This window comes from Vespa velutina, chromosome 3 (assembly GCF_912470025.1).
Source record: "Vespa velutina chromosome 3, iVesVel2.1, whole genome shotgun sequence".
Classification (NCBI taxonomy): domain Eukaryota; kingdom Metazoa; phylum Arthropoda; class Insecta; order Hymenoptera; family Vespidae; genus Vespa; species Vespa velutina.
Window position 1 is genome coordinate 11,938,376 of NC_062190.1, and position 12,823 is coordinate 11,951,198.

At 31.4% G+C, this 12,823-nt stretch overlaps 1 protein-coding gene across 4 annotated transcripts; it reads right to left on the reverse strand.

Moving 5' to 3' along the window:
• Positions 1–1,050: 1,050 nt before the first annotated feature.
• On the reverse strand, positions 1,051–12,611 carry LOC124948172 (sortilin-related receptor-like). 4 transcript variants are annotated; one of them, XM_047491444.1, is made up of 11 exons: positions 12,306–12,611; positions 10,339–10,614; positions 10,085–10,246; positions 9,565–9,918; positions 9,213–9,481; positions 4,864–9,119; positions 4,499–4,746; positions 3,934–4,408; positions 3,651–3,851; positions 3,493–3,545; positions 1,051–1,168 (listed from the first exon to the last, which is right to left on the reverse strand). In XM_047491444.1, the coding sequence occupies exons 1-11, from the start codon at positions 12,573–12,575 to the stop codon at positions 1,157–1,159; spliced, it is 6,576 nt and encodes a 2,191-aa protein (XP_047347400.1). In that variant the 5' UTR covers positions 12,576–12,611; the 3' UTR covers positions 1,051–1,156. The 4 variants fall into 4 exon arrangements, with proteins under 4 accessions (XP_047347400.1, XP_047347402.1, XP_047347399.1 ...); XM_047491446.1 differs by having other exon boundaries at positions 1,052–1,168; positions 3,493–3,542; XM_047491443.1 differs by lacking the exon at positions 1,051–1,168 and having other exon boundaries at positions 1,293–3,545.
• Between the last annotated feature and the right edge of the window lie 212 nt (positions 12,612–12,823).

A 12,823-nucleotide genomic window follows, 5' to 3' on the forward strand; every position in this document is an offset into this window, starting at 1 on the left:
TTAATGGAAAGTTGCCTAATAAATAGCTTTCCAAATAAAAATTGTGGTAAAAATCAAAATGTATTATTATCCAAAGTCTAAAAGTAAAAAAATGAATACACGTATTTTTCACCAGAATTTAAATTTAAAAATAATGAATTTGTTTATTACCATCGAACTTCTAATATTTTTTTGTTGGAAAAATTAAATGAATACTATAATTGCAAAATATACTGCACGTTTTTATGTGATATATATATATATATATATATATATATATATATATATATATACGTCATATAAAATAATATCAAACCCGTACTTGTAAATTACAAATTGAATATTCAATATGCAAAGTATATGCAAATGACTAAAAATACAACTAACCTGAGAAAAATAAATTGTATGTGACGAATTTGAATTTAGATTATGAATATTAAACTTTTTATATAATAATGATATATAGTAACCTGAAATTTATTTATAAATTTGTGTCACTCATAAAGTTATTTGCATTTTTCTGCATTTTAATATCTACAAATTTTATACACCAAGTACAAATGCCGTTTATGTATAAAGATATTAATGATAATATATGTAATTATAATTGCAAAGATCTCCAAGTAACTCTAAATACTATCAGCAGGATTGTTACTAGGATTTCAAATGTTTATAATTATTTAAATATACAAGTACGGTGCTATAACAGGAATTGCATTTTCTTTTGTAAGTTGTGTAGTAATTGTGAGATCTTTATTATAAATTTAATTTTAAATTTTCAATAAAAATGTTAGTTGTACAGTAAGATAAGCATATAACGTACACATTTCGTTCACAGCTCATTTCTAGTCCAATTTATAAATTTTGTTTATATTGATGGATATTAAATGACATTTGTATGTGGTTAAATTTATATAAATCTGAATATCTTATATGTTAATAAAATGATATGTGTCGTTATATATTTTGTTTATTTTCGTTATTACAAGAGATACAATAAATAAGAATTTTTGATAAGACGTATTTTAATATCAACTGATTATCATCAAATTTAAATAACGATAATCAATCAATAAAATAATCTTATCACGAAATGTGTAATATTGAAATAAGGCTTGCTTGTTATTTTAATGATACATTAAACCTTACCTCTCTCTCTCTCTCTCTCATAATTTGATTAGCCATCGAACTGTAGAATTCAAATAATACACAATAAGAATTGCAGTAATAAAAGAACACAGTAAAATTATCTTGTGCCTTAATCTTATTTATTTACACGCATATATATATATATATATATATATATATATATATTTTTTTTTTTTTTTTTTTTTTTTTTTATTATACTATCATATATCGTCGCCTCGATAGATATAGAAATATGTAAAATGCAAAGTCTAGTTGTTTTTTCCTTAAAATCGATGGAAAGATCGTGTATAGTATTGTTATTTCTTTTTTATGTATAACTACAAACATAGTAGGAATATTAATAATAATAATAATATAAAGTAATACGGATAATTAAAAAAGAAAGTACCATCTACGATTCTTAAACATATTATTGCTAATTACAATCTAAAATCTTATTTACTTAATTATTGTAGTTCTTCGTATTATAAATGTGCTGTTTATGATGGTAATGACCTTTTATCTTTCAATTCTTACAGAGAAATAATTTAAAAGGGGAAAAAAAATAAAAAGAAAAAAAGAAAAAATAAAAAAGTAATGGAAACTATTAAATAACAAATACTATTAAACTGAATTGAAAAGAAAAAGTGTCTTTAACGGTAATTACAACGCATTATACGCGAAGAACTTTCAATACAAACTTCGACAATACTGCTTCAATATCATTTTTTTAACGCACGATCATATATATGTATAATTTCAACATTTTACATTTTACTGAAAAAAATAAAATTAAATTATGTACTATAAAAATACAAATTGTATCTTAAAAATAATAACCTTAAAGATAAATCGTGCATATTACCTGCCTTTTTCCATTTATGTTCATATAATCTTATAATGTAATAACCAATTTTGTAATTGCAAAAGTATCATCATATCGACTCATAAACACAAACTGTCTTTTTCATATCATATGCATAAAAAAAATAATGAAAAATGAAATGCAGAAGAGAATATTTTATAAATAAAATCTACCTCTATAGTAATTTTCTGTTTATATTTATTTAATTGGAAAAAGTAATTTTGTCATAAATATTGATTATTAATAATTCACTAAATGTGTTTGGATAATTTATAATTATTTACAACCGTTTAGAAGCCTCTATATGCTGTCAACAGTATTAAAATATGAAATTAAAATAAGTTTCATCTGGTAGATGTTTTCAGAAATCAAATCGATTAAAATTAAACATATAAAACTTTAGAAATAGTTATAAAATAGTTTTATTATTTCATCTATTCCATAGATCTGCTTGTAATTGCTTGCGCGTTTCTCAATGAAAATACATACAATAATTCTGATTATTCTTGTTTAACACACAGATTATAAAAACTTTAATAACGCTGTATTGAAAGAAAAAAATTTGATGGATATGCAATTTACTGAAACTGACAATGTTAAATTTTATAACTTGTAGAAATATATTTAACATTCTTATGAAATCTTATATATTGCATAAAGGGAAAATTTGATTTTTTAGATAAAAAATATACGTACATAGAAAATAAAGAAAGACGAAATCGTATTAAATAATACTATGTTGTTAAAGTGCATACATAAGTATATACATATATACGTATATACGTACTCAGTCACACATGTATATATGTTTATATTTATATATAGTAACATGTATAACAGCATTATGTATGGCAGATTAAAAAATTTTTTAATCTGCACATTCAATAAAAAATATTTACTATGTACAAATAATTTTCACGATCAATACTCCATAAGATATTTAATTCTTCTGCTATAGCTTAAATTTCTGTTTCTCTCTCTCTCTCTCTCTCTCTCTCTCTCTTTTATTTTAAATATATAAATTTTAATATAGGATCCAATGGCTAAATGTCGTCTCACGCTGTACTAATTTCTGATATTTTAAAATGCATATAAATATTCTATTTCTATATGATATTGTAACAATTGTATTACAAAGTATCTTTTTATATACTTCGAATCGACTAATTTAACATTTAGTACACATCTCAATTTAGTAAAATTATCAATTTCAAACCACTTGCATAGCTTTTATAGAAGCTCCTGACTTTCATTGTAGTTTCACCTAGACTCAACATTTTATTAGATTAATAATATTTTGGCACATTCTTCTAACGTTTTGTTATATATCATTGTATGTCATATATATATATATATATATATATATATATATATATATATATATATATATATATATATACATATATATATACATATATATATATGTATATATGTATATATGTATATATGTATATATGTATATATGTATGTATATATATATATATATAATATAGGTAAATGTTACGTGTTTATGCTATTACCAATGGCTCATCGTCTGAGAAACCTCTAATCACAGGGCTATCTTCCTCTTCTGCTGAGAAAAAGAATATCATATTATTTGTAAATACTTTATACGATAAAGTAAATCTCAAATTAATAAAGTAAATAAATTCGATTTGATGGTAGTATTATTACTCACCTAAGCCATCCGTGGTACCAGGGAATGTTGCTTGACCTCGTCTCGTGTCGTAATGACTATTAGCAAATTGCGTGAAGCTATTAGACAATCTTCTGTGCCGTACAACAAAGTATGCTAACGCTGAGCCCAGAGCTATGACGAGCAAACAAATTGGTATAGCGAAAGACAAGATGTTCGACGTATTCATAGTCACTGGCCATACTATATATTTGAAACATATTATCGTTAGAAAAAAGAAAGGAAGAAAGTGTAATTTATAATGCATCATATTAATAAAAATTACCCGTTGGACTCTCTATACTTCGAGTTTCGCTCAATATACTTCGATATCCTTCTTCGGTAACCAATCTAACTGCGAAGGTATATATTATATCTGATTTTGCATTTTTATATATATACGGTGGTTGATCAGCTTTAAAGATCTGTGTATTGGATTCATTTAATATACGTGAACCCTCCGCTACCAATATTTCGTAATGGTAATTTGTAATTATTGCCATGTTATCAGGTTGATGGTGCCAATACACAAGATAATTTCCTTCTTTGTATAATACTTTTAATTGATGAGGTGGTAAAATTGGAGGTGCATGATAAATTACCGGTTGACTAGGTATAGTGTTTTTAACGTCCGTTGCAATTACGACACGGTATATTCCACCATATCTTATCTTATTAAACGTGTGTTTCATAATTGATTCGCTTGTTGGCAATAGCGTTACAATTTTCGTTTTATTGAGCGTCAATTCTGTCAGTGTGATCTACGAAAAAAAAAGAAAATTTTCTTTCTTTCTTTCCTCCCCGGGCAAAAAACACGATTACTCAATTTATAAAGTAACTAGATAACTTACCGTATAACTAATCGGTTCATCAATCGTAGGACAGCTTGCGCTCCAAGATACGATGATGCTATCGCTTTTATTCGATACCTTTACCCTTTTCGGTGGTGCTCGTACATTAAAATGAGTTGTAACAGCAACTGGCTGACTCAAGGGACCAGCTCCGTAATCCCCATTGACGCCAACTCCAAAGATGTATGACTCGCAAGCTTGTAAATCTTTAATTGTAGCAGTCAAGTTCGTAGTAAGGTATCTGTACTCTAAAAAAAAAAAAAAAGAAAAACGGCAAATAAACATAAAATTACATTATTCATTCGAAAGTGCAGAAATGTTGCATGAAGCATTTGTAAATAATTTTAACGTTTAATAATTTATACCTTTAAAGAATTCTTGCATATTCAGACCATAATAAATTGCATATTGCCATTTAATCTTTCGAAGGCTTTTTGGTGGATCCCAGGTGAGTTTAACCGTTGTTCCGTGTGGCTTAACCAGTTGTGCGTCGAGTTTTACTATCGACGGCAATGGCGTACCCTTTGTGGCAGCAACTACAGTATTTACTTTGCCTACGTAATTCTTTTTTGTCGCAGCAACCTCAAATGTATAATTATTTCCAGGAGCCAAATTTGTAACTTCGATTACATTTTCCATTGTAATCAATGTTTTCAAAGCAGGATGCAATGAAGGTGCTTTCGGGGTAACATGGTATCCATCCACGTCCTTTATTTTGTTCCACGTTAAAGACACCGAATGATTCGTCGTTTCGGTTACGCGCAAACCTTCTATATCATCAATATTCGCTGCACCATCAAAGGTCAACACAACAACTTGGGAAGCATTTGATTCGTGTTCCCTATTCTTTGCAATGACCCAAAATGAATAATTTTGATGAGCCTCGAATACGGTATCTATAACTCCAGACGTCTTTTGCCATGAAAATCGCAAAGGTGGCGTAGGAGGAGAAATGAACCCGTCATATCCGGTAATAGGTCCATTTGGATGCAAAGGCGAACGCCATGAAACTTCAACTCTTGTGCCGTTCTTTTGAGTAATCGTTACATTCCATGGTTCCGACGGTATGCCCTCTCCTGTCATAACTCGCAAGTACTTAGCCGGTGGAAATACAGTACTTTGTCCTTTTAATTTGACATAAACCGTTAGATTATAACGCGTATAAGGTTGAAGACCACTGAACAAATATTCCGTATCTTCGATCCAGGTAGAAGCGTTGGTCCATTTTGCATCAGATTCGATCCGTGCGATAGATGGTAAGAACTCTAAAGTCACATTGTTTGGTATTGGCATCCAGAAAAGGAAAAGACTAGTAGCATTTATCAAACGTTCATCGACACCCATGACAAGTACTTGGTAAACGCGAGAGTTATTCTTATCGCAATGTAACTCATCGAATCCATCTAAGCAATCAGGCTTATCGTCGCAATAAGACGTAAGAGGGAAACAACGTGTTTCATCGCAAGGGAATAGACCGACGTAACAAGATGGTGTCGCAGCTGGACTTGGATGTTGATTAGGATGACAACCTAATTCGTCGCTGCCATCGGGACATTCTTCTACGTCATTACATATGTTTGATAGAGGAATACAAGAACCATCCCTACGGCACATGAATTGATCTTCTCCGCAATATACGACATTGCAATTCAATTCATCCTCACCCGAAAGACAATCATTGGATCCATCACAGACCCATGCATTCTCTATGCAGTCGCCATTGAGACATTGGAATTGATAAGGTCTGCATATACGAACTTGTTCTGTTGTTTCTGGTACTTCGGATGTTGGATCAATGTCCCCGCAACCCATTTCATCGGAATCATCGCCGCAATCATCAACGCTATCACATTTCCACCAATAAGGTACACATTTTTTATTATTACATGTAAACATCCAATCTATGCAAGAACTCGTAGGCGATATTGGAGATGGTACTGGAGGCGCAATTGTCGTTCTAGTACAATTTAATTCGTCCGATCCATCGGGACAATCTTTATCTCCGTCGCATACCCAAGATTTGTAAATACATCTGTGTAATTGCGATACGTGACACATAAATTGCCAAGATTCACATTCCATTGTGCTACAATTTTCCTCGTCCATACCATCTTCGCAATCTTTTTCACCATCGCATTTCCATGTTTTTGGTATGCAAGAACGATCCTTTTCGCATAAAATTTCATCAGATTTGCAAGAGCTTGGCTGTATATTTTTAGTACAATTTTTCTCATCTGAACCATCTCTACAGTCATTCTCACCATCGCACCACCATCTATAAGATATACAACGGCTGTTATCACACTTGAACTGTGTTTCTGAACAATTCGGGTATTTACAATTCATTTCATCTTTGCCATCCTTGCAATCTTGATCAAGATCACATATCCAATATTTTGGAATGCACTTATTATCGTCACATTCGAAATTAGATGCACTACATGTAGCCTTATTATTGTTACATTGAATTTCATCCGAATTATCCCCACAATCGTTGTCACCGTCGCATTTCCAGAATTTAGGTATACAGATCCCATTGTGACAAGGGAATTGATTAGCAGAGCACGTAGTTGCCACTCGTGGACATGTTGAATTAGCAAATGGCTTAATACCGCCAGGACACATACATTTACCATCGATCATTACCATTCCATCCGGACATAAGCAGACAAAACTATTGTAAGGAGCACCTAAGCAAATATAGGGACAGGTACTATTTGCACATTTGTTTGTTCCAGTTTGTACGCTATGAGCAAATACTTTTAAATCCATCAGTCCTGTCATCTGACCAATTACTGTCGATATACCAACTCCGTGATCTTTATCAGCCACAAATATCATCGATTGTTTCCAATCGTCCCAATACATGTTGTCTTTAAAGACAGCAACTGCAAATGGATGCGATACACGATCATCGTTCTCTATGATTTTCTTAAATCCTTTTCCATCAAAATCTGAGAAGCCAATATAATCCTCTCTGGCGTCAACCCAATAAATTCTCTCTGCTATATGATCAATTGTGATTCCATTTGGCCATTCAACAGTTGGTTTAACAAACAAACGCTTGATATTTGTACCATCGAGATTAGCTCTGGAAACGGATGCATTACCAGGAGCCCAATCGGTCCAAAACATGTATCCCATCATTGGGTGGACGGCTATGCCTCTCGGTTTTTGTAAATTATTAGGACCTAAAATTGTCCTTCGCATTCTCCCCATTGTCGAAACATTCGTCCTAATTATTTGAATTCTCATCTTGACACCATCCACGAAATAGAGTACATTGGAGACCCAATCAAACGCCATTCCTTCGATAGAATTTAAATCAGTTTCTACTAAAATTTCTGGGGAACGTAAACCATCGTTAAGGCATTGTCTACCAATAGTATCGTTAACAATATCTGCCCAATATAAACAGTTATTTTTAAGATCAAATTCTATGGCAATAACATTTTTCAAACCATGGACGGGTAATGTTTCTAATTTCTCTTCGACCAAATTTATTCGCGATATATGTTCTCGTTGAGCGACCAACAAAAATTCCAACGATTCTTTCATCGGGCAAGGTATTTCGTCTGGTTCAAAGTTTCTTGCGAGACCATCGATACATTCGTCATCTGGTATTTTAATATATCCTTTTGTACGTTTATAAAATTTTCCAGGCTTACATGTACTGGGAACTGCGTATGGATCGACATTAGTTAAAAGCTTATTACGTATACAATGATATGGAGGTCCTACTTTTAGAAATCCAAAATCACATTGATAATCATTAGCATCGCATGGACAAATCTCTAATTTGATAGGTCGATCATAGTTTACACCTGTGTAACAATTAGCTCGCGCTGCTCGTCTTTGATAAGTTTCCATTTTTCCTAAGACACACGATACGACTGGCTGATCCAAACTCGCCGGTGACCAAAATTTAAAGTCATCTTCTCTACAATTTCTTTCAAATACGTTTTTCAAATCAACTTTAATTATTAACCATTGATGTTGTCCACTGTCCGAACCGAACATCGTGAACACTGTAGTATTTTCACCTGGCTCAGTCATAAGCCCGTATACACGTAGCATTTTTTCATGAAACTCATACGTTTGCCAAGTTTCTCCCTCGTCTATAGAATATGAAAGATCTCTCGTTTCACCTCGCGACTTGAAATATTTAACTGCAACTAAAAGTCCACCGTGATCTCCCATATTGAAGAAATAATAATCTTTCAAAACTTGTTTCCATGTAAGACCAGCATCTCTCGATACGTAAAGTGCAAGATGTCCTTTCAAACTTGAACCTATTACGCCTGTGGCCATAATGATACCAGGCGCAGATTTCGAGCTCATGATCGTTACTGATCTCGTAACAGGATATAATTGACTAAATCTTTGACTCAGATGCAAGGAACAATCTTTTTGTGGACAATGAACATAAAATCCTTCATGATTTGCTACGGGTGGCTTGATATTATTCCAAGTTGTTCCGTGATCGAATGTAATCAATGATGCTAAATGTTCCGGTCCAATTGAACCTAATTTCGGGCTTCCTTTAACTTTTGAAGCTATGTAGATGCCACGCAGTCCTTCTACTCTATACAAGTCTGTAAATGCTTCATCTGCAACATCACTGTTGAAACAATATATTAGAAAATAATAAAATACCATGAAGACTTCTACGATAAGCTTATTTTATCTATGCGTGGAGATTCTTATTACTTACTTCAGCCAACTATCTTTCCATGTACTATTAGGAAAGAATGTAAGAATTCCTTCCAATGATAATGAAAATATAGCTTTTTCATGATCAATTATTTCTGATATATAAAGATTTACCATGGTATCACTATGAGCAACTGCAACAAAGATTCTATTGTTCGCTACATCTGCAATATGATAATTTTTACGATCCAATTCAGTATTAAACTGAGCTAATACAAATCCTTGATTTTTATAAGAGACATATAAATCTAAATTTTCCGAAGAACCATTCTGTTAAAAATGAGAAAATAATTAAGTTATATAATTCGCACGAATGAAATAAACATTGTTTATTAATAGAACTTTATCTTAACCTTAGAAGATTTTGATGTTGCGAACATATAATCTCCCCTGATTTGAAAATCTTCAACATTTCTGATTACGATATTAGACTCTCCTGGATAATGATTTGCTTCTGTCAGAGTTGGATTTTCCTTTTGAAGAATTGGCAAAAGAGATAATCTATGTTGAAAGTCATGTACTAACAAATCATGTATTTCCATTCTTCCATGAAGTACTACATCTTCGTATCTTGCTCGTAAAACGGTATTAGATCCCGATGGTTCTGTACGTTCCACTAATATAGTGCATTGTGACGACCAGAAAAATGCTTTTACATATTGTTGTATAGATATCCATTTAAATCCATAGTCTTTTGACAACCATAACTAAAAAAAAAAGAAAAAAAAAAAAAAAAAAAAAAAAAAAAAAAAAAACAAATAAATAAATAAAAATAAAAAATAAAAAATAATAATAGTAGTAATAATATTGAAATTCGAACAAACTCAGAAAACTGTTAAAAGGTAATTTTTATATTAGATTAAAACTTATTACCTGTCTCATAGGATCAACTTTATCCAATATTAATACAACACGTGGATCTGATTCGCAATATGAAATTTCACTTGGGTGAAATGGAACGGATACTCTTCTAATAGTTTTGCCATTATTCCTTGTAATGAATATTAAACTGTTTGTGCTGTCCACAAAGATACACTATAAATTATAAAAATATATCTTATATTTAGTGTTTATTATAGTTTAATATCCCTAAGATAAATCAATAGTTTAGAATTAAGGAAACCTACATATTGATAATTCTTTGGATGATTAGTAAATTTATCTAAAGTAGCATATCGTGCATTGTATTCATAAGAAACTTTGAAGTATTCAGTCTTATTCTCAAACGTATCTCCATAATCATAGCTTATATATACAGCACTAGGATTACTTTGAACAACTTCATCGCTTTCTTGCATGCGTGCTATAGGAGTACTATCTTTCGCTAGACATATTATCACATTTGATCCTTCTCCGACCCAATGCACCATCAATTGCTGATGAGAATCGTTTAAAGCATTCACCTGTAAATATATAAATAAACACTTTGATATTATCTTATATACTTTCTTTATCATATTTACAATATCTTTATCGATTAATCCAATATTTTTGTTATCGCTTTGAGATAACTTATCTTTACTAATAAAATTTATTTAAAAAAGAAATAATAGCAACTTTTTTTATAGATGTATATTGTAAATAAATTGTATGAATGAATTGAATGTAAGAAGATATTTTTGTATAAGTTTCGATCTTGGTACAATGTGCAAAGGTCTTTTGATTAAAAAGGATGAATCATTTCATGATTTATAATATATGTATATATATATATAGAAAGAAAGAGAGAGAGAAAAAAGAAGAAGGAAAAAACCTTCAAAGTAAAAGTGAAAGGCTATAAAATTTGGATACTTTACATAATGGTCTTATATAAGTGGGGAATACAAAGATAATACGTTTATTTAATAATAAGTATTTCTTAATAAGATAATCAAATTATTTATTATGAAAACATATATTTATCACAAAGAAAATCCTAAAAATTTGAGCATTCATTTCAGTTATAAAATGCTTATATAACATTGTAATAACTGATATTTCGTTTATTATCGCAAATAAATGAAATAGGATACTTTTGGATGTTTATCTGTATCTGCCAAGGCAGTCTCATAACATAACAATGCTATATGGATATTCATGTAACAATTACATGAATATCCATACAGCATTGTTATGACAAGTCAAAAAAATATTTTGAAGAAGATAATAGGCTATGCCAAACTATACCAAAACGATTTTAATCAAGCACATAACATAGGCAGGACTTATATATTTTTTAATTTTATTAAACCTTTATAAAGAAATAAAATATTTTATCGCTGCAAATATATCTCTGTTATAGGCGAAGAACAAAAAAAAAATTGAATGTGATACAGCACATATTGCGTTACGAAATTCTTTTATTTCCCTATTTTTCCAAGAATATACTGTGACTAGAAAACAAAGAGCGTAATTATCATAATGCAATTAAAATAGAATGTTATCAATCGTAACAATTCATGGAAAATGTTTTTAGATGAAAAACCTACGAGGAAAAAAAAAAGTCGATGGCAATCGGGTATAACGAAATCGAAGATAGTCCACTTCTATTTACAAACAATGAACGTTTATTAAAATGGATCATAAAGGCTTTATAAATGCATTAACTAAACGGTTATTGACCTCTGCGTTTCAATAACAAAACTAACATAACGCTATCTTATTTCAACCCGATTGATTAAATTTATTCTGGAAGGTGCATAACACGTCAATTATCTTCTACTGCACGATACAGAAGCCCACCGCTATACGTTATAGCTATCTTGTAACACAGGAAGTGGCAAATAACGGCGGAGAATTGTCGCAAACGAGGGAGATTAATCATAAATACGGCAGAGAGGCGAAAGAGCGTAAGAAAACGTGGGCCGTATTGCCGACTTATTTAGTTGTAAAATTAAATAAAGAGGGAGATAATCAAGAAGGAAGAAAGAACGCAAGGAATGAGAGAGAGAAAAAGAGAGGAAGGAAGGAAAGAAAGAGAGAGAGAGAGAGAGAGAGAGAGAGAGAGAGAGAGAGAGAGAGAGAGAGATGAAAGCAATAAAGCGATATCTCCGTAACGAAAGATCGAATTTTTTCATTCGTTAGAGAACAAAAAGATGAAAAAGGAATGACCCACCTTGACGGTAATATTTGGCTTATTGTTTAGAATCCGTGATTCGGCATTTCTGCGGGTTCGTTCATATGACGTTTCTCCATTATCGTCATGGTTGTTGCTGTCTTTATTGATAATAATAGTCTTCTTGTATTGCAAAGATCCTGTATCTTCGACGATGTGCAAAGTCTTTGGTTTATCACCGAATCTTTCGCCATTATTAGAACCGGTGAGAAAGAACAAATAAAACGCAAGGATGCAATAATAAAAGACCGAACTTGTCCGGCCGGCCATCTTGCTCAGACTGACTTTTTTCAATGACAGGATGAATATACGCAATAGCAATGGGAAAGGAAAGGAGGGAATATATGCGGCGTTTTCACGCATGCGCATTACGATTATGCGTGCTAGCACGGAGCTTACATGGTGAGTAATCAACGTGCGCGCGCGCACGTATTTTATATATATATATATATATATATATACACATTGAGTCGTGAATTTTCTCGTTTCAATCCTGCGTATTAAAGAGGGAAAAAAAT

What these genes read in the sequence shown, in the direction of transcription:
- LOC124948172 (XM_047491444.1), bottom strand. Translation starts at nt 12,575, where the DNA reads ATGGCCGGCCGGACAAGTTCGGTCTTTTATTATTGCATCCTTGCGTTT. An exon ending in TGGAAAGATAGTTGGCTGAA is followed by an intron (nt 9,120 to 9,212) that starts GTAAGTAATAAG and finishes TTGTTTCAACAG; the next exon opens with TGATGTTGCAGATGAAGCAT. An exon ending in TATGCAAGAATTCTTTAAAG is followed by an intron (nt 4,747 to 4,863) that starts GTATAAATTATT and finishes TTTTTTTTTTAG; the next exon opens with AGTACAGATACCTTACTACG.